The 18,127-nt window shown below is 37.8% G+C and overlaps 1 protein-coding gene across 6 annotated transcripts in view; it reads right to left on the bottom strand.

Annotated features, from left to right (window-relative positions):
* Nucleotides 1-18,127, bottom strand: part of EPS8 (EGFR pathway substrate 8, signaling adaptor) — a 261,244-nt gene that overhangs the window by 10,412 nt on the left and 232,705 nt on the right. For all 6 annotated transcript variants that reach the window (XM_079936969.1, XM_079936968.1, XM_079936971.1 and 3 more), the window contains 2 exons: nt 17,247-17,390; nt 7,550-7,766 (listed from right to left, as the gene is read on the bottom strand). In XM_079936969.1, the coding sequence (XP_079793095.1) occupies nt 7,550-7,766; nt 17,247-17,390 (361 nt within the window). The remainder of the gene's footprint in view (nt 1-7,549; nt 7,767-17,246; nt 17,391-18,127) is intronic.

Here is an 18,127-nt window from a genome sequence, read left to right as displayed (position 1 = left end):
GGCCGAGGGGAGAACGGGAGAGGCAGGCGGGAGACGCCCTCCGGGAGGAGTGGGAGAGAAGCGGAGGGCGATTGCCCTGCACACTCAGGCACTGGGAGTCTGCTGAGCTTCCAGCCCGATCCCCCGCCCTCCAAACCCCCCTCCAGGCCACGTGGGTCCTTGGGGGCATAGGAGGGAGGCCGGGGAGATCAGGAGAGGCAGGCGGGCGGGAGGGGCCCTCCCAGAACCCAGACCGGAGGAGCAGCAGAGGAGAGGAGGGCATTTGCCCCACCCACTCGAGCCCAGGTAGCCTGCTAGGCTCCCAGGTGAGGTCTCCCGCCCTCTGAGACTGGAGTGGGGGGGCACGCCTGGGCCCCTTCTGTTCCTTGAGCCTAAGCCCCACCGCCCACAGCCCCCAGGGCCTTTTCCAGCCCTGTGGGTCCTGAGCATTGGCCCTACCCACCACCCAAACCTCACCCTTACTTAGGCCCCACCCTCCACAGCCAAGGTCTTTCCATCCCCCCCCCCCCTTTGTTTTCCTTTCCCTCCTCCTCTTTTTTTACTATTGTGGTACTGATGTACCTTCTGGTTGTTGATTCATCTATATTTTTATTTTTACATTCTTTCTAACATATGTTAGTTTCCTAGCCTGATTTTATTTTTTATTTTGTTATTTTTCTCTCTCTCTTTTTTTGTTTTTTGCCACCCTACGTGGCTTGCAGGATCTTGATTTGTGACCCTGGGGTTGGGGAGAGCTCCTGCAGTGGGAGCTCCAAGTCTGAACCACTGGACTAACAGAGAACCTCAGACCCCAGGGAATATTCATCGGAGTGAGGTCTCACAGAGTTCCTCATCTCAGCACCAAGACTCAGCTCAACCCAATAACCTACAAACTCCAGTGTTGGAAGCCTCAGGCCAAAAGACCAGTAAAACAGGAACACAATTGCACACATTAAAAAAAAAAAATGAGATGGCAAAAAAAAAATGTCATAGATGACAGAGCAAGGTAAAACCCTACAAGACCAAATAAATGAAGAGGAAATAGGCAATCTACCTGAAAAAGAATTCAGAGTAATGATAGTTAAGATGACCCAGAATCTTGGAAATAGAATGGAAGCATGGATTGAGCAAATACAAGAAATGTTTAACAAAGATCTAGAAGAACTAAAGAACAAACAGAGATGAAAACACAGTAACTGAAATGAAAAATACACCAGAAGGAATCAATAACAGAATAACGGAGGCAGAAGAATAAATAAGTGAGCTGCAAGACAAATGGTCGAAATAACTGCCAAGGAGCAGAATAAAGAAAAAAGAATGAAAAGAATTGAAGACAATCTCAGAGGCCTCTGGGACAACACCAAACATACCAACATTCAAATTATAGGGGTCCCAGAGGAAGGAGAGAAAAAGAAAGGGTCTGAGAAAATATTTGAAGAGATTATAGTCAAAAACTTCCCTAACATGGGAAAGAAAATAGTCACCCAAGTCCAGGAAGCATGGAGAGTCCCATACAGGATAAACCCTAGGAAAAACACACCAAGACACATATCAATCAAACTAATAAAAATTAAATTCAAAGAAAAAATATTAAAAGCAGCAACGGAAAAACAAAAAATAACATACAAAGGAATCCCCATAAGGTTGTCAGCTGACTTTTCAGTGGAAATTCTGCAGGCCAGAGGGAGTGGCAGGATATACTTAAAGTGATGAAAGAGCAAAACCTATAACCAAGATTACTCTACCCAGCAAGGATCTCATTCAGATTCAATGGAGAAGTCAAAAGCTTTTCAGACAAACAAAAGCTAAGAGAATTCAGCACCACCAAACCAACTTTACAACAAATGCTAAAGAAACTCTTCTAAGCGGGAAACACAGAGAAGAAAAAGGCCCACAAAAACAAACCCAAAACAATTAAGAAAATGGTAATAGGAACATACATATCGATAATAACCCTGAACGTAAATGCCCCAACCAAAAGTCACAGACTGGCTGAATGTATACAGAAACAAGACCCATATGTATGCTGTCTACAAGAGACCCACTTCAGACCTAGGGACACATACAGACTGAAAGTGAAGGGATGGAAAAAGATATTTCATGCAAATGGAAATCAAAAGAAAGCTGGAGTAGCAATACTTGTATCAGATAAAATAGACTTTAAAATAAAGACTGTTACAAGAGATAAGGAGGGACACTACATAATGATCAAAGGATCAATCCAAGAAGATATAACAATTATAAATGTTTATGCACCCAACAAAGGAGCACCACAATACATAAGGCAAATGCTAACAACCACGAAAGGAGAAATTGACAGTAACACAATAAGAGTAGGGGACTTTAATATCCCACTTACACCAATGGACAGATCATCCAAACAGAAAATAAATAAGGAAACACAAGCTTTAAATGACACAACTGACCAGATAGATCTAATTGATATTTATAGAACATTCCACCCAGAGTGGCAGAATACACTTTCTTCTCAAGTGCACATGGAACATTCTCCAGGATAGATCACATCTTGGGTCACAAAGCAAGCCTCAGTAAATTTAAGAAAGTTGAAATCATATCAAGCATCTTTTCTGACCACAATGGTATGAGATTGGAAATCAATTACAGGAAAAAAACTGTAAAAAATACAAACACATGGATACTAAACAGTGTGCTACTAAATAACCAAGAGATCACTGAAGAAATCAAAAAATACATAGAAACAAATGACAACGAAACATGACAACCCAAAACCTATGGGACGCAGCAAAAGCAGTTCTAAGAGGAAAGGTTATAGCAATTCAATCTCACCTCAAGAAACAAGAAAAACCTCAAATAAACAATCTAACCCTAAACTTAAAACAACCAGAGAAAGAAGAACAAAGAAAACCCAAATTCCGTAGAAGGAAAGAAATCATAAAGATCAGAGCAGAAATAAATGAAATAGAAACAAAGAAAACAATAGATCAATAAAACTAAAAGCTGGTTCTTTGAGAAGATAAACAAAATTGATAAACCCTTAGCCAGATTCATCAAGAAAAAAAGGGAGAGGACGTAAGTCAATAAAATTTGAAATGAAAATGGAGAAATCACAACTGACACTCCAGAAATACAAAGGACTATAAGAGACTATTACAAACAACTAAATGCCAATAAAATGGACAACCACGAAGAAGTGGACAAATTCCTGGAAAGGTACAATTCTCCAAAACTGAACCAGGAAGAATTAGAAGGATAAACAGACTTATCACAAGTAATGAAATTGAAACCATAATTAAAAATCTTCCAACAAACAAAAGTCCAGGTCCAGATGGCTTCACAGGTGAATTCTATCAAACATTTAGAGAAGAGCTAACACCTATCCTTCTCAAACTCTTCCAAAAAATTGCAGAGGAAGGAACACTCCCAAACTCATTCTACGAAGCCACCATCACCCTGATACCAAAACCAGAAAAAAGATATCACAAAAAAGGAAAATCATAGACCAGTATCACTGACGAACACATATGCAAAAATCCTCAACAAAATACTAGCAAACAAAATCCAACAGCACATTAAAAGGATCATACATCATGATCAAGTGGGATTTATCCCAGGGATGCAAGGATTCTTCAAAATAGGCAAATCATTCAATGTGATACACCATATTAACAAATTAGGGAATAAAAACCATATGATCACCTCAATAGATGCAGAAAAAGCTTTTGACAAAATTCAACACCGATTTATGATAAAAACTCTCCAGAAAATGGGCATAGAGGGAACCTACCTCAACATAATAAAGGCCATATATGACAAACCCACAGTGAGCATCATACTCAATGGTGAAAAACTGAAAGCATTTCTACTAGGATCAGGAAAAAGACAAGGATGTCCACTCTTGCCACTCTTATTCAACATAGTTTTGGAAGTCCTAGCCAGAGCAATCATAGAAGAAAAAGAAATAAAAGGAATACAAATTGGAAATGAAGAAGTACAACTGTCACTATCTGCAGATGACATGATACTATATATAGAAAATCCTAAAGATGCCACTAGAAAACTAGTACAGCTAATCAGTGAGTTTGGTAAGGTTGCAGGATACAAAATTAATGCATAGAAATCCATGGCATTCCTATACACCAACAATGAAAAATCAGAAAGAGAAATTAAGGAAACACTCCCATTTACTGTTGCAACAAAAAGAATAAAATATCTAGGAATAAACCTGCCTAAGGAGGTGAAAGACTTGTACTCAGAAAACTATAGAACACTGATGAAAGAAATCAAAGATGACATAAACAGATGGAGAAATATACCACGTTCTTGGATTGGAAGAATCAATATTGTGAAAATGACTATACTACCCAAAGCAATCTACAGATTCAATGCAGTCCCTATCAGACTACCAATGGCATTCTTCACAGAATTAGAACAAAAAATCTTACAATTCGTATGGAAACACAAAAGACCCCGAATAGCCAAAGCAATCTTGAGAAAGAAAAACGGAGTTAGAGGAGTCAGGCTCCCCAACTTCAAACTATATCACAGAGCTACAGTAATCAAGACAGAATGGTACTGGCACAGAAACAGGAATATAGGTCAATGATACAGGATAGAATGCCCAGAGATAAGCCCACACACATATGGGCACCTAAGTTATGAGAAAGGAGGCAAGAACATACAATGGAGAAAAGACAGCCTCTTCAATAAGTGCTGTTGGGAAAACTGGACAGCTACATGTAAAAGAATGAAATTAGAACACTACCTAACACCATACACAAAAATAAACTCCAAATGGATTAAAGACTTAAATGTAAGACCAGACACTATAAAACTTCTAGAGGAAAACATACGAAAAACACTCTGAAATAAACCACAGCAAGATCTTTTTGACCCACCTCCTAGAGTAATGGAAATAAAAACAAAAATAAACAAATGCGACTTAATTAAACTTAAAAGCTTTTGCACAGCAAAGGAAACCATAAACAAGACAAAAAGACAACCCTCAAAATAGGAGAAAATATTTGCAAATGAAACAACAGACAAAGGATTAATCTCCAAAATATACAAACAGCTCATGGAGCTCAATATCAAAAAAACAATCCAGTTAAAAAATGGGTGGAAGACTTAAATAGACGTTTCACCAAGGGAGACCTACAGATGGCCAAGAGGCACATGAAAAGATGCTCAACATCACTAATTATTAGAGAAATGCAAATCAAAGCTACAATGAGGTATCACCTCACGCCAGTCAGAATGGCCATTATCAAAAAAGGTAGAAAAAATAACTGCTGCAAAGGGTGTGGAGAAAAGGGAACCCTCCTACACCGTTGGTGGGAATGTAAATTGATACAACCACTATGGAAAACAGTATGGAGCTTCCTTAAAAAACTAAAAATAGAACTTCCATACGACCCAGCAATCCCACTACTGGGCATATAGCCTGAGGAAAGCATAATTCAAAAAGAGTCATGTACCACAATGTTCACTGCAGCACTATTTACATTAGCCAGGACATGGAACCAACCTAGATGTCCATCGACAGATGAATGGATAAAGAAGATGTGGCCCACATATACAATGGAATATTACTCAGCCATAAAAAGAAACGAAATTGAGTTATTTGTAGTGAGGTGGATGGACTTAGAGTCTGTCATACAGAGTGAAGTAAGTCAGAAAGAGAAAAACAAATACCATATGCCAACGCATATATATGGAATCTAAAAAAAACCCAAAACAAATGGTACTGATGAACCTAGTTACAGGGCAGGAATAAAGAGGTATATATAGAGAATGGACTTGATGACATGGGGTGGGAGGGTGAAGCTGGGGCGAAGAGAGAGTAGCATGGACATATATACACTACCGAATGTAAAATGGTTGGTGGGAAGCAGCAGCACAGCACAGGAAGATCAGCTCTGTGCTTTGCGATGACCTAGAGGGGTGGGATAGGGAGGATGGGAGGGAGGCTCAAGAGGGAGGGGATATGGGGACATGTGTATGCATGTGGCTGATTTTCTTTGTTGTGCAACAGAAACTAACATAGTATTGTGAAGCAATTATACTCCAATAAAGATGTATTAAAAAAAATAAAATAAAAAAACTTGTATCTGGATGCCAGAGATGAGATTTGATATGAAGACAAATTTTCAAGTCACTCCTTTTCCAACAGTATAAACAATATTGAAAGAAATGAAAATAGAGTGATCATCTACAGTAAAAGTATGTTTATATGAGAAAAGAACCCAGAACTGAGCCCTAGGAGAAGCCATTTGAGAGAATGAAAAATATCCTTTACACACACATACACTTTATATACTTTTATCATATTAAGGAAACATCTTCCTGGCTCTCGTCTTCCAAGAATTTTTATGTATCAAGTATCGATAAAGCAAAGTAATTTTATAATACTTTAAAAAACATAATTTGAAGATTAAACAGACAAGATAAAATATGCTACAAGATAAAAGAAAATAAAAATTATCTTAGAATTATCTTCAGTTTTCAAATTGTCCACCCTGCTGTTCCCAAGTACTAACAAGGATAATCCAAAGTTGGCCATAGGGTCTTTTGTTTTAACTTATTTAAATCTGGTTTTCAGATTTAACCAGTCACATGAAAAATAAAACTTCAATTTATGAAAGTATGAAGTTGAAGTCTAAAATTCTGAATTTGGAGGGCAAATTTGAAAGTGCTATTGGCAGGTTGATTATATTAAGCTAGTGTGACTGTGTGTGTATATAGACACACACACAAACTATATATATATATATATATATATATATATATATATATATATATGGCAAATATTAGGAAGAGAAGCAGGAAGACTATGATGGTGATACTGATGACGATAAGAGTAAATATTTACTAACTGCTTATAATGTGTCATATTGGTTAAAATCAATCAGGCTTTTTCAGCCTTAGTACCATCGATATTTTGGGCCAGATGATTCTGTTGTGTGTGTGTGAGCGGGGGAGAGGGAAGCTGTCCCATTCATCTTAGGATGTTGTTAACTACATCCCTAACTTCTACTTATTATAATAGATGCCAGTAGCATCCACCCAATTGTGATCAAAATATGTCTCCGGACAAATACCAAATGTCCCCAGGGGAAGGGGGCAAAATCACCCCTGGCTGAGAACGACTGGTCTAAATGCTTTATATGCATTATTTCATGAAATCCTCACAATTATCCTATGAAGTAGATATCACTGTCCCCCCCTTTTCAGATATTAAAGCATACAGAGGATCATCAAATTCTTGACAGTCTCGTGGCCAGCAAGTGATATTTCACGATACAAACTCAAGCATGTCTGGCTCCAGAGTCTGTATTCAATCACCACAATATATTGGAATATGTAGAAATACACCCATTAGAGAGTAGACAGAACTTCCTGTTTCTCAGAATTACTTGGAGGATGAGAAATGAGGTGAAAATCTTTGCAATCTATGAAGTACCGTGCAAGGACTATTCTGTATATTTAATAATATTTATTACCAGCAGAACCAATAATAAACAATTTTTACTTAGAGTGCTTTTAATTCCCAGGAGAAACTGTATATTTTTTGCCTCCCTAGGAAACTTACGGTCAACAGGAACTTGTTTTTGTCGTTGGCTATCTCGCACAACACTGCCACCACTCTCGCTGGAGCTGCTGTTCTGACGGGTTACATTTGCTGGGACCTTTGACACAGGTGCTGAAGCAGAAGGTGGGAGGGGAACAGGAACAGGAGCTGGTGTTGGAGGAGGTGATGGAGCAGAGGGAATGTCAGTTGCTCTTGGACCATACTCCATCCTTTGTTTCTATAAAAAGACAAATCATTAATTCGGAATTGTGAAAATATAAACCTAGGCTAGGAAAACAAATTATACCTTGACAGGACCCTGTTGGCTATTTATTTGTAAACTTCCTTGCAAATCCATAGCAGATTTGTGTGTGTTAATATATATACATATATATACATATATATGTATGTATAGACAGACATGCACAACCCTCCAATCCTACCTGATGTAATAATTATTGAAAATTATTTTTTAAATATTCTACACATTTGTTCACAATCAAAAAGGATACACCAATAGCAAACATTAGTACTAATAGTAATAAATGTCAAGAAAACTAAATTTGAACCTGGAATCACACAAGATCAGGGTAGGTCAAGAGATTTCTGATTATTTTATAGTTTCCGTTAATAAGAACTTCTAACTGCACTAGAAGCCTAAATATCAATAACAGAAAGCATTACTTACTCCTTATTTTAAATATATATTATATACAAAAGTGTTTAATTCTGCTGTTTCCAAGTAATTTGTTAAGAAGAGGGGTAATATTTCAGTAGATAAAAGGAGTATGCTTTAAAATAAACAAGTAATTTAAAAGTATTGTTAATTTTTTCAAGCCATACCCCTTTCTGCCATCATCTTAATGCTAATTTATTAAATTTAGAAAGTTTCCTTGTTAAAATAGGAATGTGGTGAGGGTAATGGTATGGTCTTTAATTAAATGTTTATGACTATGAAATTGTTCTATGACAATTTCAAAGAACTGGAAAAAGAATAGATACGTGTATATGTATAACTGAATCACTTTGCTGTACACCTGAAACTAACACAACATTGTTAATCAACTGTACTCCAGTATAAAATAAAAAGTTAATAAAAATAAATAAATAAATAAAAACAAAAATAATGAATTGTGACCAAGTTATCTAGGTTTGACCTAGAAATAAAAAGTGATTAAAAATTAGGAAATTTGTCTACATAATACAACATGTAAATAAAGTTAAAGAGAAAAATTCTTAGAAAAAGAAAAAGTTAAGAGGCTCCTGGACTTTTCATTATGTGAAACTACCTAGTATGTGCCTCCCTCTGGATTTTTTATTATGGGAATAAAGCAACCCCCTAATTACTTAAAAAATGTTTATGACTACAGGTCAAAAGCATATTATTAAGGAAAAAAGTCCACAGGGGGATTTGTATTAAAAAAAAGGTAGATGTGACAGAATATATAATAACTTTCAGTAATTTTTAAACCATGATTTAGGCTATTATAAAATATTATTTGTGCATCTTCCCTATTAAACTACACACAATAGTTAAAACTTTAAACAAAATAATTTAATAACTGAAATAAAATAAGTTCCAAATTCTCAAAAGGCAAATTTTTTGTATAGAATCAAAGATACAGAGCAGTGACTTATAATTTAGGTAAAGTTTAGATACTGCACTGGCACAACTTTAATTATTCTAAAATTCAGAATTAGTAGATGAAATACAAAAAGCAGGCCTTTTGGTAATCTGGTCCTTTGGCTAGAAGAGTATTTACATTTAATTTCTAAATTGGCCCAAATATAAGGTCATATTGATTGTAAAAGAGGCCTTCCCAATTTCCACAGAGATCAAAAACATCAAAATACACACCACACACACACATCACTTTGTAATTCTTGCTTAAAAAACAACACACCACCCTCAAAGGCACCTTCACAGCAAATGAGTAACACCTGTGGAAACCAGAGGGGGGAGCAGCCCTGGTTCTCTACTGCCTCTTTAAAAGCCACCGCTCACCTGCCAGTGGGTGGGGAAGGTGGGAGGGTATGAAACAAGGATGGGAGAAGGACTGAAAGAAGAGTTTATGTGCTGCTATTTCTTGGAGGGGGATGGGAGGGAGAAGGAGAGAGGCAAAGAGGAAGGGAATGAGTAGGGGTCAAATTCACAGAGCAAGCCATGGAGTTTGATGGGAGAGAAACAGATATTGCTGACCCCTCTGCAATTCAAGGCCTGGAAACATTTCTAATATATTCAATAATCGAGTGTATTATATTATGATTATTATCGTCCACAAAACAATGTTCCTATATTTGGGCCAATAAAATAGTTTGAGCAATCAAAATACAGCAAACATCACCGAAATGTAATACTTAGCACACACCAAAGTCATCAATGTATATGCAGTGTACCCTTAACAAGAATGTCCTCGGCACATAATTTCATGAAGAGTTAGTGAATTCTCACATTAGGATTTCAAAAGTGTCAGAGTTTAAATTACTGCTTTTAAAGCTTAAACAAAACAAAAAATGCTTTCAGCTCCGCATTCCATGATATGATTCACATTTTTTGCTTTCAGAAAAACAAGAACAGCTAGCGTTTGGCTAGCCATCAAATAATACTGTGAGAAACTGAAAACCTGTGTTATTGTCACAATCAGGCCTGCAGACAGGCTCACCAAATCTTCTGTGCCTTGTTTCACCCATCTGTCATTGCTACGTAATGCAACTTTATCAGTATAACCTATCAGAACTACACACTTAAATATTCATATAATATACAGAGAAACCATAGGAAAATTTTTCATGAATTAGGTCATAATTTTATTTACTTGCATATTTTCCCCTTTTCTTGGTCCTCCTTCCTGCCTCATCCTTCCAACCCCTGGAATGAAAAAGTGGGGGAAGGGCCTTCCTCAAATCATGATCACCTGCTCTGAAACAGAAACCAAGGTGGCTTTTCCATGGAAACTGATGTCATCCTCCACGAGGAGGAAAGGGCATCAGGAGTGACTCATGAAATCACCTGGCTCTGTCCCCTGCTACCTTCTCCACTCCCTTTTACTTACCACCCAGTTACTGCTCTTCTCCCTTTGCTATTACTGTCTCTTGGTTATATGAGGCTGAAGGTAGAGAACTGATGGCCCCTCAACGGATGGCAAGTCTTGGAGAGCAGAAGCCCACCCCAAACTTTCTTCTGCTGAACGAAGGGTGCTGAATCTCCAAATCCGAAAAGAAATCTTGACTGACTGTTCCCAGTTTGCCTGGGACTCTCCAAGTGTCAGAACCAAGAGTCCCACATACATCCCTCCAAACCCCTCCGCTGTGAGCAAACTGGGATGATGGGTCACCTTGGTGTGGCTGTACTTTTGTACGATCACCGTCACTTCCTAACTCTTGCCTTCTATCTCTCGCAAATATAAAGTTCTGCTTAAAACAAAAATCTCTTTGTTTTTTTTCTTTCTCTGAAAGAAGTCAGAATTACTAGACCCTGTGGAAAATGTACTTTTCTGTTGACAATTAAGTCCAAATGAGTCACTTTCCTTTAGCCACTAAAACTGAGTAGAAATTCTCAAGGATTAAAGAAAGACGTGTAGATAAGCTCCTGATTCATGCAAGATACTGCTTCAGAAGGGAATTTATGCAAGCAAGCCCAACAAAGCCAGTAAAATTGAACTGTTCTTAAAAATGGAATCTATACATTTTTTCCTCTAAATTTAGTCTCTTTGGCACTTTGCAGTGAAAACTAGGCACAGCTGGAATGTTTGGAGGGTGTTAAGTCCAGAGATTGAATCCAAAAAATTACATTAAAAAGAAGTAAGTGCCTTGAGGGAACAAATACGAGTTACCTCTGACAGCTCGCCAAGTAATTGCTATTAGGAAAATGGAGCAAATCACATCAAATGAGAAGATTTAACATAGGAGATGGAACTAGATAATATCAATTATACTTTACATCAAATATCAGAAACCGTGAGCAAATTAGTTTTTGACAGTAAGATTACCTCCCAACAAATCAACCAGGGAAGGAGCCTGTAAATATATAATTAATTTCTACCACTATCTAGCCATGGAAAACTAATTATATAGGCTCACACTACAGTATAAACCATGTACCGTATTTCAGTAGATATTTGTGTATGAGTATTGTGTTTTAAAAATATTAAGATAAAGGTTCATCTTATTCTTATAGCTTATAAAGAATTCAATTAGAGTACATTTAATGTAAGACTAACTCTTAAGCTGATTTACAAAAGGAAATATATATCATGGTGTGTTTTAGTGAACTTTAGTTGAACTTGTAAGCAGTTAAACAAACAGAAAATTTTATGGTTCTGTAATATGCCTTTTGGGCAGTAATTTATATATATATGGAAAGAGAGAGATAGTAGGTATTATTCAAATTATTGCAAGAAGTATTTGGAAAAATGTCAACACGTGAAGCAGAATAAAAAGTAACCATCCCTGTCTAAAGACCATGCCTCTAACTGATAGATGAATAGAGTGTTCTAAGATTAACTTAAAAATTTTTAAGAACGGAATATTATCAGGAAGTTGGTCTGCTGGAATGAAAATAAAGACATCTTTAGTAAAACTGTCCTCTCTGTCCAGCAGTGTCTGAATATCTGGATTGAGCTTGAAAAACAGAGCATTCATAACAGGAGCTAAAATTAGTAGTGCTAGTGGTCTACTATTCACCTGAAGAAAACATTTCCACTTTTAACTTAGGGCTACTTTAACATGTATATAGAAAAATAATAAAATTTTATATCTAGACTGGATTGTGGAGAGCATGAAACTTGGCCCCTTCCATTTCACAGCTCAGCAAATTGGAGCAGAGAAAATGAAAACGCTTTCTTTAAGGTCATACAGCTAGTCAGTGGCAGAGCTAGGACTAGAATCCTCATGCACCAGGACCTAGACTGGAGCTGTTTCCACAATATCATAATATCTCTTGCTCGGAAACAGAGCAGATGGGGAAACTTTGTGTTGAATTTACAGGACCATAATGACCAGATATCTAAAATTATTTGCATCTTGTAGAGTAAGCATATCTATAATAATAATAAGCACGTGGACTTCATAATTAATAATAAATAAAAGAGTTCTTTAGTCAAACCTCTGAAGATACTGAAAATAATATAAGGGCAGGGATTGGTTTCTGCTCTTGGTGTTCGACATGGGAATCTACGTTGGCAAAAGGGTGATTCTGGTAGATGAACAGTCAAAGTGCTAGAGGTCAGGGAATCAAGTCAAAAGACATATCAGGAAACTTGATGTGGCAGGTAGTTTCCAGGTGGGCAGGAAGTACCCTGGATGTCCATGTGTTGCCCAGCAAAAGTACTCTAAAGTCCTGGAATGTTCTATAACAGAATCTTCATCAAAAGATATGTCATTTATCTTCATTTCTCCGTAATCTCTCATAAACATTTGCTTCCTTGTCCCTGTGGTTTCAACCAATCTATTTTTTTTATGTTCCACATCTTTCGAAAATTCTTTATTACCTCCCACCCCTTCATTTTTAAAACTTTGCTGAAACCCTGGTGAAAAACACTTTCAGTGGGAACGGTAGTCTTTACTGAGCTGTAAAAAATCACTCCAAATGTGAGGATATTAAATAGCCTGGACTCGCAGGGACAGCGGGTGGCAACTCAACACCTATCGACGACTGGTGCCAGGTATGATCATCCCTGCCAACAGAGAAAATCTCTAACCAACAGTGTGTGAACTGCAGGCAAGGGCTGCTCTTGTGCCCTTCCCCCAGCAACTGCCATTATTTCTACATATTTATTTACAGGAGATGTAAGTATGAATCTAACAGTCCTAAGTCTGTGGCTTTTTAAAATTTGGTGACTTGTAGATGCTACGTGGAAATCGTTCACATCTAATTCCCTTATGCCCACCATTCCAAAAAAGCCTACTTTCTAAGTGAATTACATAGTTTGGATTATTTTCTTAAATGATTAAAAAATGAAAGAATTAATGAAACCCAAGTGATGGAGGCATAAAGCAAAAACCCAATTCCAAGGGTGATGACTGATCAGATCAACTTTGATCACAGTACAGTGCAAGGTAAACCTATTCTGAGAAAGTGTCACTTTAAGCATTCATACAGTGAAAAACTATATGTCTGTACAAAATGGGATATCAGTCTTTTTTTCTTTTTGAGAGTTATGTTTTATTCAGCAGGAATTTTTAGGACTTCAAGCCTGGGAGGCAGCAGCATCTCAAGTAACCCTAAGAGAACTGCTCGTAGGAGGCAAGTGGGGAAGCCAGGTTATATAGAAGTTTTGTAACAAAGGGCAGGCAGTTGGGAACATCAAAAGATTATTGTAAATTAAAGAAAACCAGATATTCCAAGTTAAGGAATTTAGCGCCTCTTTTCTAAGCATTATTCTTCATGACAGTCGAGCATATCAGAGCATAGGTTCTGATTCCAGAGTCCTGGGACCCCACTCTGGCTTCATGCGGCCATGTGACTGTGGGCAAGGTACTTCTCTGTACCTAACTTTCGTCATATATAAAACGTGCCTACTTCACAAGGTTGTTGTAGGAATTAAAATATACTGGTATTTGTGAAGTCCTTAAAGGACGTGGCATAGAGTCTGAGCATCTTTCTGTAGTACAGTACAGGGATACAAAATGTTTTTGTGAGAAGTTTCTTTAAACTTCTGTAAAATTTTGATGTCATTGGATGGACGAGACAGGGCAAAAAGTGTCAGCCACTTCTGAGCAGACAGAGGGTCACTGCTCCTGATACACAAACACAAAGGGAGGGGCAAAGCCAGGGCAGATGGCCTGGATATTTGATTCTGGGAGGCAGGCTATAATGGAGGAACTGCTCAGTCCTAGGATTTCTGTCTTTCTTTTCAAGTGGGAGATGCTGGCACTCAATAAATATTTGTGGGGTGAATGAATGAAAAGGTAAATAAGACATAGAATTGCTTTTGATATGTTTGTAATCCAGTGGAGCTCTATGAGATTAGGGTGTTAGGATTACCTGAATCTATAGGAATATGGTGGTACCTTTACTGTCATTCTGAAATAAGCCGCAGGATTTTTCTTTAGATATTTTAGATAAAAGTGTCTGGTAACGCTGTTGTAGAGATATGAAATAATTGGCATATATTTCTGAGAGTGATTTTTTTTCATCTTATTCTATCTAGTCATTTTTTTCTGGGTGTGTTATAAATGCTTTGAGAATAGGAATCCTTTTAGAGTCATATTTATGCCAGATAACAGATAGCAGATTCTCAACCTTGCTTATTAAAATTTTACAAGATTTCGGTGGTTTTGTTGGGCTGAGACCAAATATTTCAGGAGATGTTAAAAAGTAGATTGTTTTTAATACCTTTTAAAAGTAGAGCTTTCAGCCTAAACACACACACACACACACACACACACACACACACACACACACAGCTTCTATACACATTTCTACGTACATCACTGCATTTAGAGCTGTATCCAGAAAATTTCAGCGGACAGTCAGATAGTGTTGAAACGTTTAAAAGGAAACAGCCCGAACAAGCAATCCCTACAAGCTTCTATTTACATAAAGTAGCCAAACAAACTCCTGAAACTTGTGAGCACTTAAAAAATTTCTTGGTTTTGCCAAAGTTGACAAAAATATAAGCTGAGGCTCTGTTCAAGAAAGGAGAAATAATTTTATGTTCTCAAAAAGTACTCTACCTATGATACGTATTAATAGTTTGGGTTCAGCTTTACACAGAAGCAACCTTTAAACAGAGTAGTCAACTTATGGCCCAAGCCGGGAATCTAAACTGAAGAAAAAAACAAGACTGAACAATAAACAGGAAAGGTAAGAGAGGTTAAATTCCCTAGGAAACCTCAGGTGGGGAGAATACTTAGAATTCACGTTAGTATTTGCAAGTTTTAGGGTATCTTATTTTATGGGAGTTTGCCATCCCTAGCAACCATGCACACAAATAAAAACAAATTTGGCTAAGTGTTTCTAACATTTTATATATAAAATCTGGGCTTCTGCTACATACAACAACTAGGGATATCCTTTGTAAATAGTGCTTCTTACTGTTTATCATGAGTTAAATATTAAAAACAGTTCAGGGGCTTCCCTGGTGGCGCAGTGGTTAAGAATCTGCCTGCTGATGCAGGGGACGTGGGTTCGTGCCCCGGTCCGGGAAGATCCCACATGCCGTGGAGCGGCTGGGCCCGTGAGCCATGGCCGCGGGCCCGCGCGTCCAGAGCCTGTGCTCTGCAACGGGAGAGGCCACAACAGTGAGAGGCCCGCGACCGCAAAAAAAAAAAAAACAAAAAAAAAAAACAGTTCATATAGCTCAAAGGGTATGCACTCCATCACTGGTTTAGGAATACACTCTTTAACACTGCTTAAGGCATTCAGTGAAAACCTCTATAGGAAAGAACACAAAGAATTGGTATTTACAAACCAGACAGAAGCCTATATTATGTCAGGTAACCACATCACAAAAATCAGAAAAGATAGAACTTAGGAAAGAAAAAGGTATTAAGTCTAAGTTAGAAAATTCACTTCAAAAATCCATGGGAAATGGAGTAGACCATACCTTGAATAACTCAAACTCCTTCTTTGGCATCAATAGCTAATGACAAATGATGAACATAACATAAGTACATAATATATATGCACATCAGGCCAGCCCAAACATAAGCACAGCAAACAGAATTCCCACTGCCACCGCTTTAAGTTATCAAGATCTATAAATTGTACATCTATCCTTTATTTTACATGTTTCCTTGATTCTCGAATTCTAATAAGGCCAGAAGTCTCTCTGGATAAGTGCAGGGCCTGCGCTGGGCTTGAATGCCATGAGGAGGCAGAAATCCGTACAGAATGGTCATAGCAGCACGTGACCACAGTTCTAGGTTTGGACAGTCTGCATTTTACTTAGCCTAGGCATGAAATTTCACTATTTCACTGCATATTCTATGCAGTTTCAGCTTCTGCGCAAATTTATGACATCATTATGGGGTCAGATGTGATCTTTTGCTCAAGATTCTGAAAATGAAAAGAATTTTCCTGGGGGCATGAGAAAGTAGCTACCACAGGTTCAGAGGCTAAGCATGGGACAGTCCATCCATTCCGTCTCTGCCGGCAGGTGTGATTCTAGAGATCCTGTCACAGATTCAAAAGCACATGGCGGCGGCCCTCGTCTCTTGTGATTACCACATCTGAAGAAAGATAATGGCGCTGAAACTTGGGTAGAGGGTCTACCATGTGAAGGCAGTTTTTAAAAAAGGATTAGGATTCGGTAGTTGGAAAGTTGAAAGCAAACAGGCTATAATCAAAGTCTATATAGAGGATGAGAGCAAAGGCTGGTGAAGATGAACTGGTAGACACTCCAGCCACTGTCTCAGGGCCATTCTCTATCAGGCCCCTTGGGTAGGAGGGCTCTGGGTAAGAGTAAAGAGGCAGAAATACTATTTCTCCAAATGTCAAAAATATTATAGGGTAGAAAAAAATAGCATTCAGAGGAACAGTCACTGAGATAAACATTTTGAGCAATTTCCTGAAGAAGTCAATCAGAAAAACATATGTATAATTCTTCCTTATGTCCCTAGCCACTGTCCCCCTGTTGCCTTAGGAAAAAGGTATAAATTATACAGTCAATTAAATCTCAAAATGACTAATACATAAAAAGTGTTTAAGCCCTGTTTAGGAAAGATGAACTTGAAAATTCGAAAAACTTAAATTTTGCTCAAAAATTGTAATTACCTGTATGGTATGCGTGTAAGGTGGATCCGCACGCCCCAGTCCAGACTCTGGAGGTCTCACGATATCCAAAATGTTGTTTGGCACAAATCCAGAATCTCCACTTGCATTTAGAACTTTCCACCATTGCTTCCTATCATCAAGGATCTGTCATCATGCAAGAAAATAAAGGCGGCATTTGTGTACCCAAACCGAACCACGAAGGAAGTTCGATTTTTATTCTTTGACCAAGAAAATGTTTTCACTTTTAATACGCTGACTCAGCATCAACATACTGTGGGTTAAATGACTGTCAGGAATTACACTAAGAATTACAATTACTAGTATAGAACAGCTTTGGTATCACTCTACCCAAGGTCCATATTACCTCCCAAGAATGCTTAGCCATTTGCGGTATTTGAAGTACTTAAGATGAGTTACTTGGAAAAGGTCTATTGTCTCCATCCTTAGAGTAGAGAGGAAAGGTATAAAAACATTTTTTCTTTTACTATTGTAACTATGCCATATTATATATTAAAGAAGATGAAGTCTCAGTTATAACTGAAGAAAGAAATTTGAGAGTCATGGGAGATTATTCCCAAAACCATTAGCACACTCACTGCTGGTTACATTTGTGCAAGGGTCCTAAAATAGGAAGGAGGAAATGTTTTCTCTTATTAAAATATTATGGTGCATCTACATCTGAAGAGATGACCAGCCTTGATTCCAGAATGAATAAAGGCCAGAAGGAGGAAGAGAGCAAAGTAAGCCAAGAAATCCAACCCCCCCCCCCCGCAAAGAAACAAAAAACAGATAAAGGAGCTACCCCGCCTAAACAGATATAGGTATCTATAATATGCTGTGTATCCTTGGTAAAACAAACTAACACTGAAGAATAATTTCTT

This window comes from Stenella coeruleoalba (genome assembly GCF_951394435.1).
Source record: "Stenella coeruleoalba genome assembly, chromosome: 11".
Taxonomy (NCBI): domain Eukaryota; kingdom Metazoa; phylum Chordata; class Mammalia; order Artiodactyla; family Delphinidae; genus Stenella; species Stenella coeruleoalba.
Note: the sequence above shows the minus strand (reverse complement) of the source record. Positions and strands in the feature narration are given on the sequence as shown.